This window comes from Topomyia yanbarensis, chromosome 2 (assembly GCF_030247195.1).
Source record: "Topomyia yanbarensis strain Yona2022 chromosome 2, ASM3024719v1, whole genome shotgun sequence".
NCBI lineage: Eukaryota > Metazoa > Arthropoda > Insecta > Diptera > Culicidae > Topomyia > Topomyia yanbarensis.
This window is the reverse complement of record NC_080671.1, coordinates 264,301,962-264,316,254: the sequence shown is the minus strand read 5'-3', so window position 1 is coordinate 264,316,254 and position 14,293 is coordinate 264,301,962. Positions and strand designations below refer to the sequence as shown.

The following is a 14,293-nucleotide window of genomic DNA, read 5'->3' as shown; positions in this document are numbered from 1 at the left end:
GTGTTAAATTATAGTTTTGTCGATATGGCGCATACAATAGCGGCCTCTATCAAGCCTTTCCGGAACGGAACGTCGTTCGGAGATTGGGCTACACAATTGAAATACTTTTTCGTCGTGAATAAAATTGATAACGATTCTGATAAAAGAGCATATTTTATCACCATGGGTGGTCCAGTTGTTTTTTCTCAACTGAAATTGCTCTACCCTACGGGTAATTTTGAACATGTTCCATACGAGGATCTTATTAGCAAATTAAAGACTCGTTTGGATAGATCTGAATCGGATTTAATCCAACGATTGCGTTTTAACAGCCTGACGAAACATTACAAGATTTTGCTTTATCCTTGCGACTGCAAGCGGAATTTTGCAACTATAGCGATTGCAAAGACCAGGCTATTCTGGATCGTATTGTTGCGGGTGTGAGAGATACCGATTTAAAGAAAAAGCTATTGAGTGAGGAAAAGTTAAATCTTGCTACGGCGGAAAAAATTTTGGAAAATTGGGAGATGGCAACTGCCAATTCCGAACAATTTTCAGAAAAAGAAGAAGCTTTCGCAATGAAGTTTATTCCTTCTATGGGCAGAGGAAGAGCCTTAGAAAAACTAGCTGCGGTTTACAAAAGCAGCCGTAAACATCAAGATAAAACGCGCATCCCTGTCAAGGATAGGCTCGGTTATAAACCCTTTAGCGACCGTCGTGTAAAAAAGGCAAGGTTTGCGGATGCATACGACAATATAAAACCAGCTGAATGGAGGAAGGAGTCCGATAAGACAACCGATGTTGGACAGACGTGTGTGCCATTTTTGCGGACAGCGACAAACGACAAGGCCAAAAGCAACAATCGGTCAACCTGACGGATATTCCTGGCAGCAGTAGGGACAACATTTCGGATCTTCTCAATCGTCTAAATACCAGAGATTCGGACAACGAAGGCGATTCGGATTCAGGTGAATTATGTTGTATGCATGTTTCGTCAATCAATAAGATTAATAGTCCATGTTTAATTAATGTATTCATTGATGGTAAAGAGATGCAGATGGAGGTCGACTGTGGTGCATCCGTATCTGTAATGAGTAATGATGGAATATTCGAAATATATCTTGTTACGTTCTTTTGAAGGGAAGGCTATGTCTGTAAATTGAACCAGTCCGTTTTTTTGTTAACTGGTCTTGTCATGGTTTAAAATATTAATTATCTTCTAGATAACTCGTTCAGCTCACACCTTTGTGGGGTATGAGGTGGGACCATCATCATCATCATCATCATCATCATCATCATCAAGTAAACGTCTTTATTTCTCTCGTTTTACAAAATCTCTTGATAAATCTTCAACTAAACTTATTGTAGTGAATGGTTCTGAGTTGCAATTATTAGGGGAGGTAGAAGTTTCAGTGAAATTTAGGGGTGTCAAGGCAAATTTAAAATGATTGATAATAGATTGTCAGAATGATTTCTATCCGTTACTTGGATGAACATGGCTGGATGTTTTCATTCCCAGTTGAAGATAATTTGTTGCTGGTAGCTTGTCAGTGAACAATATTTATGAAAAAAAATAATTTGTGAAGGAAATCAAACAAAAATTTGCCACTTTCCTTGTCTACTCGTTCTAGAAAATTTATGGTAATTAACACTCTCAAAGGTCTTTACACTGATAATAGACTCCCGCAGGGAGCTTCTTCAAGTGCATCTATCTTTCAACAAGTCATCGATCAGGTACTGAAGGATTTAGAATTTGTCGTCTGCCATTTGGATGATGTATTGATAGCAGGGAAAGACATGGAAGATTGCAAAAAGAGATTGTTTGTAGTTCTGTGTTGGAGACGTGGACATCCCTACAACTCAATAGGAATTGCTGGGCTCACTGGTGGCAGCCCGCCTGTCACTTAGTTGACGCACCGAACAGCATCCGGTTAACTAGATGAATATAATAGAATTCAGTAGCAGTAACACGCGTTTTTATCACTCTGTTTTGTCCGCGTTATATTTTAATAAAGTATATATGTTTTAATGTATTGGGTCGTGTGAGCTTTCTATCGGTCACCACCGAACACAGCGCACAACATTCTGGGAATGCTTTCAGAAAAAAACATTAAAGTTAATTTTGAAAAATGCAATTTTGTAGCTGAACTGGACTATTTAGGTCACATTATCAGTGAAAAAGGTCTTTCACTATACCAAAACAAAATTTCAACCATTCAAAAAGCAAAACCACCTACAAATGTTACTGAACTTAAATCTTTTCTTGGATCGATCAACTATTACCATAAATTTATACCCCATCTGTCTTCAAAGTCGCTTCATTTGTATAATTTATTGAAAAATAATGTGAAGTTTGTTTGGGATGATCGTTGTCAGGAAGCTTTCCAAATTAGCAAAAACTCATTGATTTCAACTGAATTTCTTGAATTTTACGACCCAAAAAAGCCTTTAATAGTTATGTCTGATGCATCTGGTTATGGGTTGGGAGGAGTGATTTCTCATATAATAAATGGAACAGAAAAACCAATAAGCTTTACATCCTTTTCCTTAAATCAAGCACAGAACAACTATTCTATTCTTCACCTTGAGGCTCTTGCCTTAGTGTGCATTATCAAGAAATTCCATAAATATTTGTATGGACAAAAATTCTTAGTATATACCGACCATAAACCACTTGTTGCTATTTTTGGCAATTCAGGCAAACATTCCATTTACGTAACTAGAATTCAAAGATACATCTTAGAAATTTCCATTTATGACTTCGAAATATATCACAGACCATCTTCCACAATGGGAAATGCAGATTTTTGTTCCAGGTCCCCTTTAGAAGATTTAGTAACAAAGGAGTATGATAGTATACAAAGTTTGAATTTAAGCAACGACTTCCCGATGGATTTCAGGCTAATTGCCAAAGAAACTAAGAAGGACAAATTTTTGCAAAAAAATATGACATTCGTTTGGCATGGTTGGCCAGAAAAAATTGACAAACACTTTTTGTAAACGTTTTTTCAAATCAGCATGATTTAGAAATAATTGAAATAATAATTGATTGTTATTTCAAGACAAAGTTATTTTACCGCAATCATTGCAAGGTGGGATTCTAAATCTCTTACACGCCAACCATGGCGGAGTTGTGAAAATGAAACAATTAGCTAGACGTTTTGTTTATTGGTTCGGGATAAATACAAAAATGGAAAAATTTGTTGCTAAATGTGATGCTTGTAACAGTAAGATAATTACTCCAAAACCAAATATTTCTTCTAAATGGAAGGAAACAACAAGGCCATTTAGCAGAATTCATATAGATTTTTTCCCATTTTGAGCGCCACACTTTTTTATTGGTGGTGGATAGTTTCCCAAAAAGGGTGGAAGTCGAATGGATGAAAAATGGTACGGATGATAATAAAGTATTAAGATGTTTAGTAGGCTTTATGGCCAGGTTAGGAATACCTGATTTTTTTTAAGTATCTGACGGTGGCCCTCCTTTCAATTCCTTTTCCTTTACTATTTTTTTTTGGAAAAACAAGGTATAAAAGTGCTAAAGAGTTCTCCTTATAATCCTGTTAGTAATGGCCAGGCGGAGAGGCTCGTAAAAAAAAGCAAAAGAAGTATTAAAAACCGATTTAATCCACCTAGCAGTGAGATGAGACATTTCTTACACATTTCACTATTGGATTAGTTTGCAGAACTCACGAGAAGTAGGCACCCAACTAGAGGTGGGATGAGTTTCTAGCCTTGCACGAATAAAATCTCGAATAAACTTAATAAATTATAGAAATCAACAAAACGACCGAAATAAAAAAGTAAAGTAAAAAATGAAATAATAGGCTTGTAAATTCATAAAATAAGTAGAAAAATTCATATAAATCAAAATTATAAAATACGCGAATCAAATTAGATTAGGTTATTAAATAAAAATTAAGATTATATTTAGAAATAGTTATAAGATTAATAAAACAAATTGACTCATACTAACAAATTGATTGAAATATAACGAATGACTGAACATGAAATGCATAAAATTAAAGATATGAATAAAATAAATCAAAAGAATCAAATGAATTAAATGAACCAAATTGATTTAATTCATCCATTGAATACAATGAATCAAATTAATGAAATGGATCAAATGAATAAAAAGAATGGATGAACAAAATGAATAAAGTAAAAAATAAATGAAATGTATAAATAAAACAAACGAATCAAATAAACAAAATGAACTGAAGTGATAAAATGAATAAAATGAAGGAAATGAGCAGAATAAAATGCATTGATTAAAATGAAAAATTAAACAATGGTAAAAGGTTATAAATCAATATAAAGAAATAAATTGAATCAAATAAATTATTTGGATGAAGTGATTAAAACTGAAAAAGTAGTCAGATTATTAAAATGAAGAAACTGAACAAAATGAATAAACTGTAAAAAAATGAATAAAATGCATACAATGAAAACAATGAATAAAATAAGTTAAATGAATGATATGAGTAAAATGCACAAAAAGAATAAACTGATCAGAGTGAATCCAAAGAATGAAACGAATAAAATAAGTAAAATGAACGGAGATGAATAAAACGAATAAAAATATGCTGAATGAAATAATTAATTGAAATGAAATGGTCATATATTTGAAGCTAAAAACATTTTTGAATAACGAAAATGAATAAACTGAAATGAAACCGGATTGTACGAATTTGAGAACCATTGCATCAGAAAGTTTTGAAATGTTTTTGAAAATACTATCTTCTGAGAAAAGGCTAATAAATTTGCGATGGACTTTCTAGGGCTTCCATTTTTTTTGTTTTATTCTTTTTGTTTTCATGCTTCTTTACTTGACGCGTTATTTGAAGATTTTCTGGTGTTTCTACTTTATTGTTGGACCTTAATTAGTTATCAGGAACCTGGAACGTTCAATTTGATTTGGAATTCGAAGTTTACTTTTTGGTCACATATTCCCGAAAAAAAAGGTTTATGTACAGAATAGAATTTACTGGTCTAGTATTTTAACGCGCAATTGAATATAGTAAAGTGAGACAAGGTCACATGTGCTTTCAAGCCCCTTGAACAGAGAACGACAGGGAGAATGCGATTCGTGAATGAGACAGGTAGATATTTCAAAGTTTTTATTTGCATTGAAGTAAATAGTGTGAAATGTCGATAGCATAAAAGCCATGCATTCATTTGATTGCAATGCAGTCTCTTTCCATTCATCCTTATAGCTTTCATATTGTTTCGTTCGGAATTCTCGTGCAATAAATATGGATAAATAAGTCCTATACAGACCAATACTGTGAAAAAAAATGGTTCAAACTACTCAGTATATCCAGATATGGACGACGATAAGTTAGAAGACACATTGTAGTTACACCCCCCCCCCCCCCCCCCCATCGAGAGTGGATACTTTGGGAGACTTCTTTTTCTGGATTTAATTTGTGGATATTTTTGGTCTTTGATCCGTTATTTCTCATGAAAGTTCGTACCAATATAACGAATGTACAGCTGATACAACTCATGGTTTATTCGCCTGTGCCACGTTCCGTCTTCCATCTGCACTCCACCATAGATGGTACGCAACACCTTTCGTTCGAAAACTCCAAGGGCGCGTTGGTCCTCAACGAACATAGTCCAGGTCTCGTGGCCGCAGAGGACCACCGATCTAATCAGCGTCTTGTAGATAATCAACTTCGTGCGGCGGCGAATTATGTTCGACCGGAGCGTCCTCCGGAGTCCAAAGTAGGCACGATTTCCCGCCAAGATCCGTCTCTGAATTTCTCTGCTGTTATCATTGTCATCGGTTACCAGTGAGCCCAAATACATGAATTCGTCGACCATCTCGATTTCGTCACCGTCAATCCGAACTCGGGTGGGAGGTTCACATTGTCGTCTCTCTTCCTCTCATGTATTTTGTCTTCGAAACGTTGATGGCAAATCCAATCCTGCTGGCTTCAGCTTTCAGTCTTTGAGCATATGTTTCATTCAAAATTCAATAGAGATACGAATAGTTTAAATATCGCACGTGAAATGTTTGTTTTGGAAATTTTCATGTCAAACTTTCATATTACCCAGTTAAGCCAAATATTTTTCTGATATAGCCATGAATTTCCTTAATTATAGTGTAGATAAAGGCTTTGAATACAATTGAATTAAAGTTAAGTTGATGTAACAGCAGACAAAAAATAGTTTTGTTTTCTCAAACCTTCGCAATTACAATTAATAAATATTTCAGATTGGCAGAAGATCTTATCACACAACTTAGAAATAGATACAGAAATAGCTAGATAGATGCGATAGAAGAGAAACAGAGAGAGAGAGAGAGAGAGAGAGAGAGAGAGAGAGAGAGAGAGATGGGGGGGCGTGTGAGGAATGGCAAATGTTGGTTAATGCAGTGACATTTTTATAGGTATATTATTATGATATATTGATTTCTTATCATAAATAATGTAAGTAGTAATTTTTGCGCCATAACCAGTATAACCTAAGTCTTGCAAAAGAGCTAAATTTTCGCTAGATTTTTGGGTTTCAAACATACTTACTACTTTACTTTCGGTGACGCCACGAGTATAATTATATGAGAAATCTTTTATCTCACTATTAGGTGAATTACTTGTTGATCTGTGTATTGATATACCATCCAACATTTACCTCATGATTGAACGCAATGCCTAATCCAAGGGATAAATACTAGAACTCACTGTTTCTTTATCAACACATTATTTTGTCTTTGAAGTGAACTTATATAGTTAATTTATTATAAAGGTAATTCACAAAATGTTCTGAACATCGAGTTCCTTGAATCACGTAGATGTGTTTTCATACCCCGATATTCAAAATCGGTTTAGTTTTGCCCCTAAAACACCAGTAAAGCAGTACGCTCTATGAAACAATCTCATTTTTAGTTAGTGGCAATTGGTAAGCGAGGACTAAAAATACAAAATGTTTAATATCTCCGCCGCTCGTGCACGGATTTTGACAATCTATAGCTTGTTAAAAAGGTAATTTTACAAGCATTCTATTTATGTGCAGTTCGTTATTATATTGTTCGGAAATTATTTGCGAAAAACCTGCTGTGCTTTGACAAAATCGTCCATATCTCAGAAAGTAAACAACATATCGAAAATCAAAAATAATAGTGTCAAATGGCAACGTTAGGCCTTTCATTTGAAACTAGTTTCATTAAGATCGGTTCAGCCATTGCTGAGATAATTACATGACTTTTTGTACATACATACATACACACATACAGACATTGTCTCAATTTGTCGAGCTGAGTCGATTGGTATATGAGACTCGGCCCTCCGGGCCTCGGAAAAAGTTTTCAAAGTTTGAGCGAATCCTATACATTTCTTTTGTAAGAAATGTAAAAAGTTCTTACTGGATCCTAACATTTCGGAATTGCACTTGGAGGACCAGATTAATTTATTTTTATTCAATTATAGAAATTGTACGACGAAATATGGAAAATTTCCATCTGAAAAAGTTCTTTCGTACAAACCAAAGATTTTGATCGACTTGATTAACACCAAAAAGAAATACCAAAATTATCAACAGTTTCCTCAATCCCCTCAGCATAATGTTGTATTGCAAAGAAAATGTCCAGTAAATGCTGGAATAAATTTAGATAATCTGAATGCCGGAGACGAATTATGGTATAAAAACCATAACCCTCATATCAAGGCAAGATGGATTAAAGCAACCTTCATTAAAAGTATTTCTATAAATGCATTCCAGATTCAAATTGGAAACGTTCCCGTTGTCGCCCATCGCACTCAAATAAGGGTATCTAAAGATCCGGACTTGGTGGTTCGGCCAAACGCGCTGATTATGGTCAGGTCGCGTGAACAAAGCGAGTGACACAAAGAAGCTACCGTCATCGAACAAACTAAGAACGGCAGCAACGAAGAAGTACAACAGGAGATAGAAAACAATCAGCAAAGTAAAATTCTGCGGCTTAGTTGGCCAGTGGCTGTACGATCGTCATGTGACGACGAAGCTCTATTCCGTGGGTTTCCAGAGGAGACCTCCGCGGCAGAGAGGATTACTAGAAAACGAAAAGCTAGCAAGGATGCTTTCGAAGCACCCCCCAGAAGGTCTAAGAGACGCAGAAAATAAAGAAAATATGATGATTATATTTTAGGTAAATTTTGAATTGTTTACTGTCGAAAACTTAAATATTTAGATATAGAATACAATGAATTGTAAAGTAAATTAAAATAATAATTATTGTTATTTTCGAAAATATGTGATTTTCTTCCTGAATAGGAAGGATTGTCATGTACCCAAATAACGGGTATAAATTTAGTACAACGCTAAAAATATACCCTAAATAGAGTTACGCCATTTAGCGTACATTTGCAGAAAGAAAAATAAAAACATCTGCATTCGAGACGTCAGTCTCCTTTTTGCAGTGTGTGATTCAAAGTGATAAGAAGTGCTATTTAGTTAAAGAGAAATTTTCCTTTTCCCGGTGTTTAACGGAGATCAAGAAAGTGTAGGTACCTGCTTCTGGAGTTAGTCTTCTCTTCGGAAACCGCGCTCCTTTCTGCTGGACCACCTCCCGGACGGTCGGGGACTTAACATGATGCAAATGCATGCTTTCTGGGATTTTATCGCGTAGCAAGAGGAAGAGCATACGAATGTGTGGTGTGAATAAGTAATGTTCAACACTTGGTTTGTATTATGGTAAAGATTTCCCCCTTAACCTTTTCAAGCTTTATTATCGCTTGTGAAGCCATCCCCTGGCGTTTTCAGGTGCGTGACTGAATATTGAAAATGAATGCGGCTGAATATGTAAATTTTCATTCAATGAATTCGATTATTTTTACTTTGATTCTAAGCTAGATTGTACCAGCCTTTACTCAACAACGCCACTCATCAGATTGAGTTTTCAAAAATTCTTTTTCTTTTTTGGGCAGTCTAGGGTACAGGTTGCGGGATTTTTTTTCACATAACTTACTGTCACACTAACACAAATATAGCATAACCACTAGGTAAACTTTCGCCTCAAATATTTATTTTATACTGAAGATAAAATTGTAAAAATAATGTATAGGTAGTATAGGAGTAATCATAGCAAAAGTATCTCTCCTCTACTTCATCACAAAAACTGCAGCGAGATTGTTTATATCAACTTTACAAATAAGAAAACAAAGAAATTTTAATGAAAATTAATATGATTCACAGCAATGTTCCTCTAACAATACAGATCATCCGAAATGTAGATGCCTTAGGATATTTTGAACTTACCCTTCTAACACGTAGTATAAAATTGCCCATGCTTTGGAACAATCAATTGTGTACTGAGTGAATGTATTTTTTTCTGGCTGGGGATCCAACAGCTTCGTTAAAATTTTATGAATCGATTGAACCAACCGTGCCATAATATCAAATTGAACTAGAAAAAAAATCTACATGTATTACGATATAACAAACTTTTTAAGTTTTCATTACGAATCTTGCTGGTCTCTCTTTCTATAAGTGCTAGCATATAGATTAGAATACAATTAATAGTTTTCCCCCAACTCTTCTGCAAGCAATCGTCATTCGGAAATGCTATAAATATATCAGTAGCATATTTCAGTGCTTTTTCAGCCCAAACAACACAGTCCTGAAAATAAAACAAAAAGTATTATTATGAAAATACTCTATTCTGTTATATAATAAAATAAAGGGACGAGACAAAGCATTTTCAACAACATTATAGAAGAAAGGTATTCAAACCAGAGGTCCGAGTCTTATATATTAATCGACTCAACTCGACTATTTGGGACAATGACTGTTCGGCATATATCGTGTACTCAAAGACTAACTAAGCAACTACCTAATAAAATATGCTTAACAGGTCGCATCGCTTGCTTGGAGCGAATCCTAGACCTGATACCCTTCCAAACTACCAACTCCGCGACACCTATGGAAGAGTCTGATGAATCGTCGTCCTTCCGTTAAGTAGGTGGAGCACCAACACTTCCTGTCTACCTTATCCTTTATCCTTCCCCGTGCACGATGGAGATGGGGGCGACCGGCAATGATGGCTATCATGCTGTTGAGGTTTTAATATGGGTCGGATTTTTTTTATTCATTTCGTTTATTTGATAGGCACAAATGTGTTAGCTTGGCGGTGCCAAATTCTTTTGTTTTTACATTTTGGATATTTTAAAACTAGGAGACTACAATGTTTCTTTTTATAAAAGAGAAAACTTTTACATCTATTTTAGACTAGAAATAAGATTCTATATACAAGAGAGGGGGCAAAAGATATTTTTGTTTTGAAAAATTTTAAAACAAGAAATTCAATAGTAATTGTTTTTTAGGAAATATTTACAGTTATCTTAAAACTAACAATATAGTTTGGTATACAAAAGGGGAACAAATATTTATGAAAAATTTCACAGGTGTTCTAAAACTAGGGATACAATTCTATTTACAAGATGGGGGACAATAGTTTTAACAAAGAGGTAAAATTTCAACTATCTTAAAACTAGGAATACGGAATACAAATTTAATTTTTTATCGGAGACTTATGCTTGGTCAAGATATTCAGAAGGGGGCTTATTTCCAAAATCGGTGTAGAAGCAGTTGTATCAAGAAGAAGGGAGAGAAGAGCAAAACTTGCAACTTTCGGACAAACAGGAGATCAGCGAAACAAATTAGCGCCTCAGTCTAGTAGGTCGGATTGGCGGATGGTATTCTTCGGACCCGCGTGGAATCCTTCAAAAGTCATCGGACCTCGAGTCGCTCTCGCTTCAGTTTCCGTAGTGGTAAGGGCGACGGCGGTTACACAGTGGCAGTCTGGAGCTGATCGGTTCCACAAGGCAGGAGGAATCTTCTAAGAAACGATTTGCCAGCATATGCAACCCAAGGCAATGCGCAAGCAACGATACTGGATTCTCTCCAGTTTGATGAAGTGTATGTTCGCAGAGGAGCGGAAACAGAAACACCCGTACTCCATCACCGACAATATCGTTGTTTGGTACAACCTGATCAGGTCTCCTGGGTGGGCAGCCCACCATTTTATTTATTTATTTATTTATTGAAAGGCTTTAACCCAATGGTCATTCGCCTTTGAAATTTCGATAATAACATAACATAATTATAATATTGTTCATGTTTTGTAGCACAAGTGACACCTTTACAGCTGGTCGAGTAATCCCGCGTCCTTCAGAAAGGCCAGTAATATTTCTTCTCGGGCGGGGTCGTTTCCAAGGATCTCTCTAATGGAGAGCGGTAGTTTGTGGTACTGCCGTAGGTCGGCTAACTCTGGACAGTTCACCAGAAGGTGTTCCACAGTGGTTCGGGTGCCACATGTAACGCATGTTGGTGGGGGAACACGCGATACGGCGTGAGCATGAGAGACCTTCGTATGCCCTACTCTGAGCCGCGACAGTACTCGTTGTTCCCTCCTATCAGTCCGGTCTGTCCAGCGGTCGGGTGAGCCTTTGATTCGCTGAAGGCGTCCGGTGCTGCCACACCAGTGGCGTTCGAAGGCTTCGTTAATCCCTGACTTGAGCTGGCCCAAAATATCTGCGGTCGGGACCAGTCGAGTGAGACGTCGGCTAGTGTGTCTTCCCCTGGCCGCCAGGCGATCAGCCTTTTCATTACCGTCGATGCTGCAGTGACCGGGGACCCAATAAATTGTGGTGAGTGGGTCATACTCGGCCTCGATAGCCTGGATGAAGAAGTGGCGGGATTTCCCCGACTCGAGGGCGGATATGGCCGCCAGAGAGTCAGGCAATACAACGACGGGTCTACCTTCCGGTTTCTGTACCAAGGTAAGCGCGATGGCCGACGCTTCGGCAGAAAACACCGAGCATGGCGCCGGTAGGCGGAAAAAGAGTCCTTCCCCTATTCCGCTCACTCCTATTCCAACCTCATCACCGCTCTTGGAACCATCGGTGAATATCCGCACGTGATTTTTATACTTTGTAGCCACCAGTCGGTTATATTTGGCCCTGGCCTCACTACTGGCAGCGCCGGCCCTCAGCTCTATTGACAAGCTTGTGTCAAGATTGGGTCCGCGGTCGTGCCAGGCCCGGTCACGAACTCGGTGTAGACGGGCGATTGGTGGCAGGTCGGCGTCTGTATATTCGCGATGAATCTCGCTGACCATTCGTAACAGAAAGCAGTCATCTCCGGCTGTCCGCTCCAAAAATCCCAGTACTCTTCTGGCGATGGTGAGTGCAGCCGCCCAACGAAGGGGTAGGATCCCGGCCTCCACGCAGGCCGCTTCAGCAGGCGTGCTGGGCTTAAAATGCTGATAAAGCCTTCCATATTACAGGACGTCAGTTCCACCCCGTAAAATGTCTTGCTGTGGATGAGTGCCTGGCTAATATTCAGCGCAGTGCGACGGTTGCAGCGCTTGTGGCGGGAACTGATAGTTTTAATTAGCCGCTGTCGGCTCCGGCACTCGGCTTTGCTCCGTCGAAAGTGTGGCAGAAAGGTAAGACGACGGTCTATGGTTATCCCCAGAATCTTCGGTTCTTTGCGGTAGGGGACAGTCACCCCGTCCAGCTGGATCGGCCTCTCTGTTGCGATATGGTTTGTGTTGCAGCAGTGCGTAATCATGCTTTTCGTGGGAGACATGTTAAAGCCGACTGATGCAGCCCATCGGCTCACCGCACTTACGGCGGCTTGAAGTTTGCGGCGGGTACGTATGGTGGTCCTTCCCGTCGCGACCAGCACGATGTCATCAGCGTACACGAACACGTAGATCCCCACCGGTAGGCTGGCGAATAAGGAGTTCATGGATACCAGGAACAGTGTGACGGCGAGGACTGATCCCTGGGGAACCCCGTTGTCTTCCGAAAAGGTGTCGGATTGGGCACCTTCGATTCCCACCCGAAAAGTGCGAATAGATAGGTAGTCGCTCAAGAAGTGGCCCATGTTTCCAGTGATTCTCCAGTTGGCCAGTTGTTGCAGTACTCCGTGACGCCACACGGTATTATAAGCCTTCGCCACGTCGTGTATGGCGATATCGGCGTGCAGGCCATCAGTTACGGATTGACGCACCACCTCTCCAAAGCTGGCGAGATAGGCACCTGTTCCTGCTCCACGTCGGAACGCAAACTGCTGTTGATCCAGGAGTTTACGCTCCTCCAGTAGGTCCATCAGCCGTCTGTTGACCATTCGCTCCATCGTCTTAGCAAGACAGGGGAGCAGGCTGATTGGGCGTAAGTCATCCGGCGTTCTGTTCCCCTGGCATCGCTTTGGAACAGGAATAACTAGAGCTTCCTTCCATGAGGCGGGCATCGGTTCACCACTCCAAATGCGGTTAATGCTGTCTAATATCGCCCGCTTGGCTACCGGCGGGGAGTGTTGCAGTAGGGGATAGCCAACATCGTCCAGTCCGGCAGACTTACCGTGTACCGATTCCAATGCCGCACGCACTTCACTTCCGGTGAAAGGCCGATTGTACACTTGCCTTGAATCGGGTTCAAAGCGGACGGGGTTACTCTCAGCCCTTTGCTTGATGCGTAGGAATGCAGGTGGGAGAGCGGCGTCTGCATACAAGGAGGCGAAGTGCCTGCCTAGCTCGTTACCGATAGTCGTGGGATCGAGCGTCGTGCACCCGTTAACGGTAATGGGGTAGCCACTGTGTCGCTGTTTTCCGCTTAGGGCGTTGACTCTCCGCCAGAGCTCTGATGTCGAGGAATCTGGGGAAATACCTTCCAAGAATCTGGTGCAGCTGATGTTTTTCGCCTCTTCTATGGCTTTCCTGGCCTCGTTCCTGGCCTTTCTGAAGTCATCCGCCCGCTGGTTTCGGCGGGGGTCGTCCGCAGCAGTCTTCTTCAGTGCCCGTAATGCAGTTCGATGAGCTTGGATGGCAATCCGGACCTCTGGGCACCACCAGTGCACCGCCTATCGCAGAGGGTTCCCACTTGTCCTGGGAATGCAGGAAACGGCAGCCCGATTTAAGATGCCGGTGAGTTCGTCCGGGGTGTATGACTCCTTCCGATCTATTAGATCGTCAACGGTCTCCTCGTAGCGGGTCCAGTCTGCCCGATCGTAAAACCACCGTTTTCGGCGGGTTGTTGAAGGTGGCGTCTGATTGTATACAACCTGGATTGGGAAGTGGTCGCTGTTACATGGTTCGGCAAGGACAGTCCACCCACATGATTCTGCTAGCGCTCCCGAGCAGATAGAGACGTCGATGGCGGATTCCGTCTGCCCGCGGAGAAAAGTCGAACTGCCATTGTTGAGAACCACGGCGTCGTTGTTTTCGACTACTTCGGCGATGTCGTTTCCTCTCCTGTTACATGTACGTGAGCCCCACATGGTGTGGTGCCCGTTCACATCTCCCATGATGATGAATGGCATCTCA

General features: G+C 39.9%; 1 protein-coding gene across 1 annotated transcript in view; it reads right to left on the bottom strand.

The window, feature by feature from the left end:
- The window catches only part of LOC131680308 (calcineurin-binding protein cabin-1-like), a 1,393,806-nt gene that overhangs the window by 95,165 nt on the left and 1,284,348 nt on the right, over nucleotides 1–14,293 (bottom strand). The window contains exons 10-11 of the mRNA XM_058961029.1: nucleotides 9,427–9,583; nucleotides 9,223–9,370 (exon numbers count right to left, since the gene is read on the bottom strand). Of these exons, the coding sequence (XP_058817012.1) occupies nucleotides 9,223–9,370; nucleotides 9,427–9,583 (305 nt within the window). The remainder of the gene's footprint in view (nucleotides 1–9,222; nucleotides 9,371–9,426; nucleotides 9,584–14,293) is intronic.